Source organism: Rhineura floridana, chromosome 1, assembly GCF_030035675.1.
Source record: "Rhineura floridana isolate rRhiFlo1 chromosome 1, rRhiFlo1.hap2, whole genome shotgun sequence".
NCBI lineage: Eukaryota > Metazoa > Chordata > Lepidosauria > Squamata > Rhineuridae > Rhineura > Rhineura floridana.
In genome coordinates this window covers 267,706,971-267,720,546 of record NC_084480.1, presented here as the reverse complement: position 1 = coordinate 267,720,546, position 13,576 = coordinate 267,706,971, and the positions used below count along the sequence as shown (strand labels likewise).

The 13,576-nt window shown below is 37.2% G+C and overlaps 1 protein-coding gene across 4 annotated transcripts in view; it reads right to left on the bottom strand.

Annotated features, from left to right (window-relative positions):
• Window positions 1-13,576, bottom strand: part of PREX2 (phosphatidylinositol-3,4,5-trisphosphate dependent Rac exchange factor 2) — a 252,350-nt gene that overhangs the window by 134,245 nt on the left and 104,529 nt on the right. For 3 of the 4 annotated variants that reach the window (XM_061600721.1, XM_061600730.1, XM_061600739.1), the window contains 3 exons: window positions 6,177-6,269; window positions 4,107-4,255; window positions 3,455-3,540 (listed from right to left, as the gene is read on the bottom strand). In XM_061600721.1, the coding sequence (XP_061456705.1) occupies window positions 3,455-3,540; window positions 4,107-4,255; window positions 6,177-6,269 (328 nt within the window). The remainder of the gene's footprint in view (window positions 1-3,454; window positions 3,541-4,106; window positions 4,256-6,176; window positions 6,270-13,576) is intronic. The other variant, XM_061600748.1, reaches the window with a different exon arrangement.

Genomic DNA, 13,576 nt, shown 5'->3' with positions numbered 1-13,576 from the left:
AGGCTTTGCACACGGCCACGGATGGGGCAGAATGTACAGTTCCAACTAGGCTGGATACACGAAACAGCTTCAATGGTCAGCTTCAGGCAGCAGTTTGTGTTGAAGAACTTATAGCAGGATTATAGAGGTTCTGCTCTGCAGCATACACACAGAAACTGACAGAAAAGGCAGAAACTGACAGAAAAGGCTTAGAACAGAATCGTTTACTATGGAAAGGACCAAACAGAAAGGGCGGGAAAAAAGGGGGAGGAACAAAATGGCGCCCGCGAAAAGAGCGGGAAAATTGGCCAATCAGAAAGGCTTGGGGCGATGAAGAAGCAATGGCGGTCACAGGGGAGCACCAGCGAGCTCAAAAAATGGCCTCAAAAAATGCTCTGGAGCCACGGGGCTGAGAAGTGCGATCACGGCTTAGAGAGCGAGCCAGATCTCTACAGCAGCAGGACAGACTCAGCAAGCGAGGGGAATAAGGAGCCGCAGCCTCAGGCTCCGAAGGCAGTTGCGGCGAGATTTAAAATGCCGCAGAACGAGCCGGGGGAGGTGGGGCAGCCCAACCAGAAAGGGACACTGAAAGTAGAAAGAGCCGCAGCCACAGGCTCTGGAGAAAAAACTAAGGGAGCTGCCGTGAAAATAGGCGGCGAGTTGGACTTCTGGGAAGGGTTGCTTTGCCTGTGCTGCCTCTGAGTCGAGCTCTCATCTCAGAAGAAGCTTTTTCAGCTTTAAAATCAGTCAAAACATTCTTTTTGACTGGTAAAGATTTTCTCCCGGACAGGGAGAAACGTAGAGATTAACCACAAAGCCTGTTTTTGTGGGGAGGACTGGATTTCATTTATTTATTGATATATCTCTCAAGGAATTGAAACCTCTCTTTGACTTTTTGTGGAAAGAATAAAGTAATGTTTATGAGATTTGATGATTAATTAAGATAACTACTGGAGGAAAGTGATTTTATAATATAATTTTAGAGACAGGATTGTTATATGTTGTAGACCTATAACTGATCTGCGACAAATCGGAAGTCAACATTTTATTTTATTGTTTAATTGTTTTTGTTTTGTTTTTTGTCTTTGAAAATTTGAATAAAAATTAATGATAAAAAAAAAGAAAGAAAATAGGCGGCGAGTTGAAAAAAGAGCGGCGGCGCAAGGCAGAGAGCTGCAGCCGCAAGCTCCTGGATTAAGTCTGTGTCCACCGGCTGAGGAAGGGAGAACCGCAGCCGTGGTCTCCCAGAATCGTCGTTCGGGTAGGCAGGGAGCTGCAGCCGCAAGCTCCTGGATTAAGCCTGCGTCCGCCGGCTGAGGAAGGGAGAACCGCAGCCATGGTCTCCCAGAATCGCCATTTGGCTAGGCAGGGAGCTGCAGCCGCAAGCTCCCGTAACAAGGCAGTGTCCGCCGCCTTAGGAAGGGAGAACTGCAGCTGCGGTCTCCCAGTAAATAGCTAGGGACTAAGGGAAAAAAATAGACAAAAAGGGGATCCCCCTTAAGTACAAAGACAAACAAAGTACAGTCAGTCCCACAGACTCTAAAGTAAAAGACAGAGGGAAGGAAATAACGTGGAATACACACACAAAACCTCCACACCCTGTCACACAAATACACAAAAACTTATCTAGACGCTAGCTATATATCCAACTTGCACGGACGAAGGCAAGAATGAACTGGACAGTGGGAGGGGCCTGACGCCCCTAGTCTTGACTTCAAAAACATCCTTGCCTTTGGACGATAGGTGGAGCTATAACCCGCTTGATGGCAGTCCTCCTATGGAAAATGTAATATTTCCCCCCGTGCACAGTACCTTTTTACATATGCAATCAAGTCGAATATCACCTGCATGAAGATGGCACTTATTTGATTGGAGCATGCAGGATTTACAATTAAATTGATGGCTCTGAACTAATTAATTCTAAGTGGAAAGTTATTCAGTAAACTTTTACCATCATGGTATTCTGAAATCTCATTGGAAAAGTATTTTTAGAAGCCATGTCATTTAGATGGCATATTTGTTTATAATTAAATTTATACCAGTATTTTGTTGCTCCTGCCCTTTTTGCCCATGCATTTCTCCTAATCCTGAACATGTTAACTGGAGAACTTGTTTATATTTGGAGGGCTGTGACTGAATGATAGAGCACATGTTTTGCATGTGAGAAGTTCCAGATTCAGTCCCTGGCTTCTCCAGGCAGAGTAAGGAAAGGCTCCTGTCTGAAAACTCTAAAGAGCCACTACCAGTCAGTTTACAGAGCAATCCAAATGGTGGGAAGCTGGTGGGGGACGGCTGAGGAGGAGTTGGGGGAAAGCTCTGTAGCATTTACTTCCTGCTTGGGAGCCACTGTCCCATGTGAGCACCAGCTGGATCAGCAACTTAGTAACAATTATCTTTAAGGATTGTTCATGCTGATGCAAAACCAAGTTTGACAAAAACACACTATGTGGCTGCACATCAGGGATAGGATCTGTTTGCCGGTGCCAGTTCAAAAGCATTCCGTTGACCTAACAGGCTGGTATCAATTTGAGTTCATTCTTTGTTCATGAGCCACTGCTTTTACCAATCCATTTTCCCCCTAATAAGAATAATGATATTAATATTGATATTTTGACAGGAAATGTTGATAAAGGAAGTATTGATAATTGAATGAAATATTAATATTGATATTTTTATTAATATCAATATTTTAGACACAGATTTTTTAAAGGAAAAATCAATTTCCAAAATAGCCACGGAAAAATCACTACATAAAAATCTGATCTGCAACGATAGCGAATAAGAGAATTAATGAAAAATTCAGTATCAAATCTGAATTCGGCAGCATTCTAGCACATCCCTACTGCACATACAGTGACCTGGTTCTCATGTTACATTAATGTTTAACTATAAATTAACCCAAATGAGTAGCGTGCAGGTACATGCTGCTCAAAACTTCCTGCTTCTCCTCCCCCACTTCTGGCCACGCTGGGAGCAACAAACCACAAGCATTGACATGTCATATTCTCTGAACCTGGGCTCACTGTTTGCTTCTCTCCAATCAAACCATGAACTGTAGCCAAGTTTGCTCTTGGCTTACTGCTCATGATTGTTTTTGGAAAACAACCCATAAGCCCGGGTTCAGATGATGTAAGCAGCAAAGCTTGTGGTTTGTTGCTCCCAGAACAGCATGGCTAAGAGCGGGGGAGGAGCGAAGCAGGGACTTTTCAACAGCATGCTTCAGCATGCTGCTTATTCATGTTAAAACCATAGTTAAACATTAACTATGGTTTAATATGATGTGTGACCACAGTCACTACAATCTTCTTTCATTGCTACTATTCACAGCAAAATACCTATCACCCATTAAGCATTAAGCATGTGATTCAGCCATTTACATCTAGGTAATTCTGTCTACAGTTTTCTATATTTGTGGGGAGGATTTTATTTGGAAAGTGTATTAATAACTACAGTCAATTTAAATCCTACTTTCTACCTCTCCCAACAGCATGGACAACAGAAGGACCAAAGCCTCGTATTTGGAATCCAAGGCCATCCACAGAGTCAGGGATCTTCACTGTCCTGAGAGTAAGATAAATGTCAAGATGGAATGTTCAGTACCAGCGTGTTTATTTCATTTATCAATTTTAACATAGATTATATCTATTTAAACTTCAATTAAAATCTCAAGGAATTAGTTGCACATAAAGCATAGCTTTTGGAAAGGGGGCAGTAAGCGCTGACTCTAAAGTAGATGAGCAATAAACACTTCTTGCATATTTCAGACAATGCCTTCTTCAAATGTTTAACCAATTAAATATTTGTTTGGTGTTGACAAAATGTCAAAAATTAACAGATACTTTTTATCACATTTTCTGATATATTGATACATTATCATCACCACCACCACCACCACTATCATCATAAACCAACACTAGACACTGTTTACTCTATGCCAAGAACTTAAGTTACATAAATTCCCATTCAAGCCATAAGTCCTTTCACCTAGTAACCTTTATTCCCTAGTCATTAAAATTAGCAAAAAAGTGTTTCCTGTTTACTTCTTGCTTAATGGTTTGTATTATATGCTTTTGTAATGCACTTTGATTGCCATGTTTACAATTTACCAAACCAAAGTAACAACTTACTCCCTAGGTTTTGTGCTCACAAGTACCCTGAGGGGCTGTCTGCTGCTTAAACAGTTTTTTAGAAAGCTATTCAGTTCACTGAAGGGTCTCAGAAAAACTAGGTCACCATTAATGGCAAAGATCTTTTTCCCAACTTCCAGACCAGCCATCTAGGTAAGAAAAGAAAAGACATGCACAATTATTTTAATAGAACCAATGATTGTACTAATTTCCTTTATTCAGGGAAAGATGATGCTTATGCCCACAGTTGCATTTTTTTGGAGATTTAAAAAAATATATATTTTGTAAATTCAGATTTATTGGAAGCATCATGTTGTTATTTTTAATATTTATGCAGGCCTTCCCAGTTGGTAGATGTCTTGACTCATCTTCTTTCCTTTTTCTGAAAACCATTTTGCTCTCTAGAAAGATGCATTTAAAAATACAGAATTTAGTATGACCGGAGTTTGGAATAGGTGGATCTTTGGCTGAGCCAGTTCCTCCTGGCCTGAGCCAGGGCTACACTGGCTGAAGTCCCCCATCCTGGCTGAGCCAGAGATATGCCAGCATAAGCTCTTTATCCCTTCCTGATGGTGGAATGTGAAAGGTTTGTTTTCCCTCTGCTAGGCCGGTTTGAAATAGGGGTAAATTACACTGGCATAATTTACCCCAGCATAAATTACACTAGCTTCCAATATTTTGAATTGTTCTGCTCCTGCATTTTTAGATTTGTGGATACAGATCAAAAAGATACAGAAGCCGAACAGTACCTTTACGTAATCAGCTCTTTTGACTGAAAACTTGACCTGCTACATCACAGATGCACTTCACATCTGGCCAGGTTCATCTGGCAAAGAAATTTTCTTCAATTATAAGGCTCTGCAATAAATGGGACTACTCAGGGAATATTTCTCAGCTTATTCAACATTTAAGCATTTGAATGAAGGCTAAATAATAATCATGAATAACATTTCTTTTCTTTGAAAATTATTCTATGCCTCATGAGATGGTAAAGAAATCTTGATCCAACTTTAATTGTAATTCTATACCCACTTATATGGGAATAAGTCCAATGGAACTCAATAGGGCTTACTTTGAGTAGACATGTATAGCTAGGATTGCACTTCACATGTCACATGTATGTTTCTTGAACCAAAACATGTTTTTCAGAAATTGTGAAATCATATCTCCTATCTTCTGTTACTTGCAAACCAAAAATTGGTTCTAAGCAGCAGCTCTATACCAGCTGCACCCACTTCTCATACCCTACTCACCCCACCAGCACCACCATACACATCCCAAGGAGCAGGTCCTCCTCTGGGTTCCTACAAAGGCTTGCACCCTGTGCCAGCTCATTTCCAGCAACTTAGGTCAATAATTCATTATCTCACTCATTCCTTTCAATGATCCCAAGGGTGGCAACCCCCACATTTTGGGAAATTTGAGCCGTGCCTACCTATAAACACCATACCAGTAAGGCATGCACAGTTCTTTATGGCAGTTCTTACAGTGGTGGTGCCTCATGCCCTACACACTGAGAAACACTGCAACAGAACTTAACACACTGATTTATTCTGAAAGTCTCTTAAAATTCTGCATGCCCAGAGACACACACATGTGAAATATTTAATTAACATAAATGCTTTCTAAAGCTGCAGTCCTACACATACTCTCCTGAAAATAAATAATATTAAACTCAGTGGGGCTCTTTTCTGAGTTAACATTCATAGGATTGTGGGATTGTACTGTAACTCTTTACACAGAACAGACTGTTTGTCCCAAAGTATTAGTAATACAAGTGAAGGAACTTGAGCCAGAAAAACATAGCCCAAGTCATAAAAATCCTACCCGTTTTTCATTTCTTTTGTGAAATTAGTGAGAAGATGCAAATAAAATTTTAAAATACTCCCATAAATGGAAAATTAGTTTAAGCTTTCTAACCAGATGATCTAGGGAATCCTTATGGTGCAAAGATTTATAATGCACATGTAGGAAAACACATTAGGAGCTTTTTCAGAGTTATACAAACATATTTGCTGATAAGAATATCTGGAAGTAAAATACACATTATTATGAATTAGCATATATCACCTCAGCATTCGATCCTTTCTCCACTATTTTAATTATTGGCACTTTGTTTTTGTCTTCCAAGCTGAAGCCATAGCTTCCTTCAGTTGATTTAATCTGTAAAAGGAAAAGTGTTCGATGCATATACAACAAAATATTTAAAATACCTTCAAATTAGGACATGAAGGCCAATAAAGGGAGACTAAGAACATAAGAACATAAGAAGAGCCTGCTGGATCAGGCCAGTGGCCCATCTAGTCCAGCATCCTGTTCTCACAGTGGCCAACCAGGTGCCTGGGGGAAGCCCGCAAGCAGGACCTGAGTGCAAGAACACTCTCCACTCCTGAGGCTTCCGGCAACTGGTTTTCAGAAGCATGCTGCCTCTGACTAGGGTGGCAGAGCACAGCCATCACGGCTAGTAGCCATTGATAGCCCTGTCCTCCATGAATTTGTCTAATCTTCTTTTAAAGCCATCCAAGCTGGTGGCCATTACTGCATCTTGTGGGAGCAAATTCCATAGTTTAACTATGCGCTGAGTAAAAAAGTACTTCCTTTTGTCTGTCCTGAATCTTCCAACATTCAGCTTCTTTGAATGTCCACGAGTTCTAGTATTATGAGAGAGGGAGAAGAACTTTTCTCTATCCACTTTCTCAATGCCATGCATAATTTTATACACTTCTATCATGTCTCCTCTGACCCACCTTTTCTCTAAACTAAAAAGCCCCAAATGCTGCAACCTTTCCTCGTAAGGGAGTCGCTCCATCCCCTTGATCATTCTGGTTGCCCTCTTCTGAACCTTTTCCAACTCTAGAATATCCTTTTTGAGATGAGGCGACCAGAACTGTACACAGTATTCCAAATGCGGCCGCACCATAGATTTAAACAATGGCATTATGATATCGGCTGTTTTATTTTCAATACCTTTCCTAATTATTGCTAGCATGGAATTTGCCTTTTTCACAGCTGCCGCACACTGGGTCGACATTTTCATCATGCTGTCCACTACAACCCCGAGGTCTCTCTCCTGGTCAGTCACCGCCAGTTCAGACCCCATGAGCGTATATGTGAAATTAAGATTTTTTGCTCCAATATGCATAATTTTACACTTGTTTATATTGAATTGCATTTGCCATTTTTCTGCCCATTCACTCAGTTTGGAGAGGTCTTTTTGGAGCTCTTCGCAATCCCTTTTTGTTTTAACAACCCTGAACAATTTAGTGTCGTCAGCAAACTTGGCCACTTCACTGCTCACTCCTAATTCTAGGTCATTAATGAACAAGTTGAAAATTGTTAATGTTTTGGCAAAATCCTTTGACAGGAACGAAGATCGGATGGAATTTGAAATAGACAAAGTTTATAGAATTAATTCCAGATATGCAACAATAAAAAAAATCCCAAGAGATGTGCTTGTTTATTTTTTAAAAAAGAGGACCAGAGATATGGTTTTGCAACGTCATTTTAACAATGTCTTCAAAATTGACGGTAAAGAAATACAGGTGATGAAGGAAATTCCTGTTAGGCTTCTACGTAAGAGAAAAGATTACGTTTTCTTCACAGAAAAACTTAAACAATGTAAAATTCAATTTAGATGGGATGTTCCAGAGGGAGTGATTTTTACATTTAGACAACAGAAGTATCGATTAAATACTGTTCAAAAAGCAAGGGATTTCTTGAGAAAAGCTTCAAAAGACATGGAAGAAGATAAACTCAAAGATATGGATATAATTCCTGGGAAACAAGGTCAACAGAAACAGGTAGAGGAAGAAAAGGATGATGATGGATCAAAGGGAGCAACAGGCACAGACTTTTCTAAAATACATGCTTAAAAATGGATTACAAATATCTAACTTGGAATATAAATGGAGCTAATTCGTCGTAGAAGAGAAAGAATTTCATTATTTGAAAAAATTAAAATTGGATATAATTTGTTTACAAGAAACTCATATTAAGAAGAAAGATTCTAAATATTTAATTTGTAAAAGTTTGGGTGAAGAATTTATTTCGGCAGGATTCAAAAAAAAATTGTGTGGTTCTTTATATTAATTCACAATTGTCTCCTAAATTGATATTATTGGATGATAGTGGCAAATTTGTGGGAGTTGAAATCACCATTCAGGGTACAAAAATTTTGATAGTGGGCATTTATGGTCCTAATGAAGATAAAACAAGGTTTTATACTGGATTTATGGAAAAACTATCAGAGTTTGCATATGATCATTGGTGTGTCATGGGTGATTGGAATGGGGTAATTTCACCAAAAATGGATAGATTTTCTGAGAAAAATATTAAAGAGACACAGGGCAAATTGCCGAAGATCTGTTTCGAATTGATGGAAAATTTAGAATTGGTGGATGCTTGGAGATATATAAATGACAATGCAAAGGAATTTACTTACTTTTCAGAAAGACATAAAACATTTTCGAGGATTGATATGATTTGGATGTCTAAAAATTTAGTGAAAGATATTTCCAAGATGGATGTGTTACCAAAAACCTTTTCGGATCATAATCCAGTGATATTGACTTAAAAAAAAAAAATCTTGGATTTAGATGGAGACTAAATGAATCTTTATTACAGAATGATAAAATAGTGCAGGAATGTAAGAAGAAATTAAAAGAGTTTTTTGAACACAATTTACATAAAGGAACAGATGAAAATATTGTTTGGGATACAAGTAAAGCATTTATGAGGGGATATTTTATTAAATGTAATTCTGAATTAAAAAAGAAGAAACAACAGAAAATGCAATTGATCTTGGAAGAAATAAAACAAAAAGAGGAAGAATTGAAAAAGAATCCAACTAAAGCTTCTACTGTAAATCAAATTAAAATGTTACAGAAACAAGTGTCAATGTTGACAGTTAGAGAAATTGAAAGGAAATTAAATTTTGCTAAACAAAGGACTTTTGAATTTGCAAATAAACCGGGCAAATTGCTAGCATATAAATTAAGAAAAGAACGACAAAAAAATCTTATTTTAAAGATACAAGAAGGAGATGAGATGTTGACAGACAATTTAAAAATCCAAAGGGTTTTCCATCAATATTATTCAACTTTATACAAGTGTCAGGAAATTCCCTCAGAAAAAATAGAAGAGTATATATCCAAACAGAATTTGCCCAAAATTACAGATCTTCAGAAACAAGCTATTAATGGTCCTATTACGTCAAGAGAAATATCTGAGGCTATAAGTAAAATTAAATTAGGAAAGGCGCCAGGACCGGATGGACTATCAGCAATGTATTACAAATGCTTGGAGGAGGAACTTTTACTACCTTTACAGAATACAATGAATTCTATTTTACAAGAGGGGAAGATACCGGATAGTTGGAAAAATGCCAATATAACATTAATACCTAAAGAGGAGCAGGATTTAACTAAAACAAAAAATTATCGGCCAATATCTTTACTGAATAATAACTATAAAATTTTTACAATGATTTTGGCTGAAAGAATGAAAATAATATTGCAACAATTTATTCAGGAAGATCAAGCAAGTTTTTTACCTAAAAGACAATTACGTGATAACGTCAGGAATGTTTTGAATGTGTTGGAATATCTAGAACAACAAAATGACATACAAGCTGCTTTGATTTTCTTGGATGCTGAGAAAGCATTTGATAATTTGAATTGGAAATTTATGTTTAAGGTTCTAGAGCAAATGGACTTTGGAGATAATTTTATAAAATGGATCAGATCAATTTATACATCACAGAAGGCACAGATAATTGTCAATGGGGATTTAATGGACTCATGTGAAATACAAAAGGGTACAAGACAGGGATGTCCATCCTTCTATTTATTCTGGTTTTAGAAGTGCTGCTTAGAGACATAAGGCAAGACAAAAGAATTTCGGGAATAAAGATAAAAAAAGAGAAATATAAATTGAGAGCATTTGCTGATGACTTGATAATTGTATTAGAAAATCCCTTAGAAGGAATCAAAGTATTGATGGATAAATTAGAAGAATTTGGACCATTAGCAGGATTTAAGATCAATAATCAAAAAACGAAGATGCTGGTGAAAAATTTATCTTTAAGAGATCAAAAAGAGTTAATGGAGAAGATAGATTTTAAAATAGAAGAAAAGGTGAAATATTTAGGTATCATTATGACAAATAAAAATTCAAAGTTGTTTCATAATAATTATGAAAAACTATGGACAGAGATTAAGAAAGATTTGTTAAAATGGGATAAATTACAGTTGTCATTAATGGGTAGAATATCTGTAATAAAAATGAATGTATTGCCGAGAATGATGTTTCTATTTCAAACAATACCTGTCATATCCTCTGATCTACCTTTCAAACAATGGCAAAAAGATATTTCTAAATTTGTTTGGCAGGGGAAAAAACCAAGAGTTAAATTTAAATTATTACAAGACGCCAAAGAAAGAGGAGGGCTGGGATTACCAAATTTGAGACTTTATTTTGCTGCTTGTTGCTTAGTCTGGATAAAGGAATGGATTCTATTGAGGAATAAAAGATTATTGGATTTGGAGGGTCACAACCTGAAGTGGGGATGGCATAGATATCTATGGTATGATAAAGTAAAAGTTAATGTGGATTTTAATAATCATTTTATAAGACGTCCTTTGTTGAATATATGGAATAAATACAAAACAAGGTTTTTTTTTAAAATACCACTATGTGTTTCAAGTCAAGAAGCATTTTATAGAAGAGAAATGGCTGGAAAAGAGAAATGGTTAACTTACCAAGAACTATTAGAAAATGTGCATGGTGAATGTATAATGAAAGAGAGAGAACAACTAATAAAGGAAGGATATAGTTCACAATGGTTTGCCTATTTACAATTGTTAGAAAGATTTAAAATGGACAAGAAAATGTATGGGTTTGAAATAAATAAATCTGATTTTGAAATAGGTTTGTGTACAAATGATGAATGCATAATTGCAAAAATGTATAAATTTTTATTAAAAATGGACATGGAAGAAGAACAAGTAAAAGAGTGTATGGTTAAGTGGGCAAAAAATTTTGGTTATAATATACAAATGGATCAATGGGAAAATATGTGGAAAAAAGGTTTGAAATTTACATTATGCTATAATCTTAAAGAAAATTTTTATAAAATGATGTATCATTGGTATATGACTCCAGAAAAGTTGTCAAAAATGTATAGTAATGTTTCTAATGTATGTTGGAAATGTAAACAACAAGAAGGATCTTTTTATCATATGTGGTGGTTGTGTAAACAGGCAAAATTATTTTGGGCACAGATAGGTAGGATGATGCAAAAAATCTTAAAGATAAATATTCAGTCAAAACCAGAATTTTTTTTATTGGGTTTTATGGATAAACAAAAGGAAAAGAAATATGGAAGAATAATATTATATATGATCACGGCAGCAAGATTACTATATGCACAAAAGTGGAAAATGGAATTGATACCAACAATGGAAGAATGGCTATTGAAATTAATAGATTTAGTTGAGATGGACAAATTGACATGTCTTATTAGAGAAAAAACGACAGATACATTTCTTAAGGAATGGAAGCCTCTTTTGGACTTTTGTTGAAAGAAAAAAATGAAATGATGATAATGGGATTTGACGATTAATTAAGATAGACTTTGGAAAAAAGTGAATTTCGTATGTTTTAGGAGACAGGTTTGATATATATTATATACTTATAGCTGATCTGTAACAAATTGGAAGTCAAGTTTTTCTTTTTATTTTATTTTTTTCTCTTGTATTGTTTTTGTTGTATTTGTATTTGTTTTTATAAAAATTTGAATAATAAAAAAATTATTATATAAAAAAAAAAAGTACAGGTCCCAATACCGATCCTTGAGGGACTCCACTTTCTACAGCCCTCCATTGGGAGAACTGTCCGTTTATTCCTACTCTCTGCTTTCTGCTTCTTAACCAATTCCTTATCCACAAGAGGACCTCTCCTCTTATTCCATGACTGCTAAGCTTCCTCAGAAGTCTTTGGTGAGGTACCTTGTCAAAAGCTTTTTGAAAGTTTAAGTACACTATGTCCACTGGATCACCTCTATCTATATGCTTGTTGACACTCTCAAAGAATTCTAATAGGTTACTGAGACAGGACTTTCCCTTGCAGAAGCCATGCTGGCTCTGCTTCAGCAAGGCTTGTTCTTCTATGTGCTTAGTTAATCTAGCTTTAACAATACTTTCTACCAGTTTTCCAGGGACAGAAGTCCCCTCTGGATCCCTTGTTGAATATTGGCGTTACATTTGCCACTTTCCAGTCCTCAGGCACGGAGGAGGACCCGAGGGACAAGTTACATATTTTAGTTAGCAGATCAGCAATTTCACATTTGAGTTCTTTGAGAACTCTCGGGTGGATGCCATCCGGGCCCGGTGATTTGTCAGTTTTTATATTGTCCATTAAGCCTAGAACTTCCTCTCTCGTTACCACTATTTGGATTACTGCAATGTGCTCTACGTGGGGCTGCCTTTGAAAACAGTCCGGAAACTACAGCTAGTGCAAAACGCAGCAGCCAGACTGTTGACGAGGACCAGACAGTCCGCACATATAACACCTGTTCTGGCGTGTTTACACTGGCTACCTATCTGTTTCCGGGCCAAATTCAAAGTGCTAGTTTTGACTTATAAAGCCTTACACGGTGCGGGACCACAATACCTAGCAGAACGCCTCTCCCGATATGAACCTACCCATTCACTACGTTCAACATCAAAGGCCCTCCTCCGAGTTCCGACTCACAGAGAGGCTCGGAGGGTTGTAACGAGATCTAGGACCTTTTCCATGGTGGCCCCCAAACTATGGAATAGTCTCCCCGACGAGGTGCGCCTGGCGCCTACACTTCTATCCTTTCAGCGCCAGGTTAAAACCTTTTTATTTTCCCAGGCATTTTAATATATTTTATTGCTGTTAATATATACCAGGCTGTTAAATGCTTAAAATGTATGTTTTTAGTGTCCTATTGTTATTTTATTGTATTTATTGTATTGTATTTACTCTATGCTGTGCACTGCCCAGAGAGCCTCTGGCTTTGGGCGGTATAAAAATCGAATGAAATAAATAAATAAATAAAATATTTGTCTCAGTTCCTCAGAATCCCTTCCTGCAAATGTTAGTTCAGGTTCAGGGATCTGCCCTATATCTTCCACTGTGAAGACAGATGCAAAGAATTCATTTAGCTTCTCTGCAATCTCCTTATTGTTCTTTAGTACACTTTTGACTCCCTTATCATCCAAGGGTCCAATCGCCTCCCTAGATGGTCTCCTGCTTTGAATGTATTTATAGAATTTTTTGTTGTTGGTTTTTATGTTCTTAGCAATGTGCTCCTCAAATTCTTTTTAGCATCCCTTATTGTCTTCTTGCATTTCTTTTGCCAGAGTTTGTGTTCCTTTCTATTTTCTTCATTCGGACAAGACTTCCATTTTCTGAAGGAAGACTTTTTGCCTCTAAGAGCTTCCTTG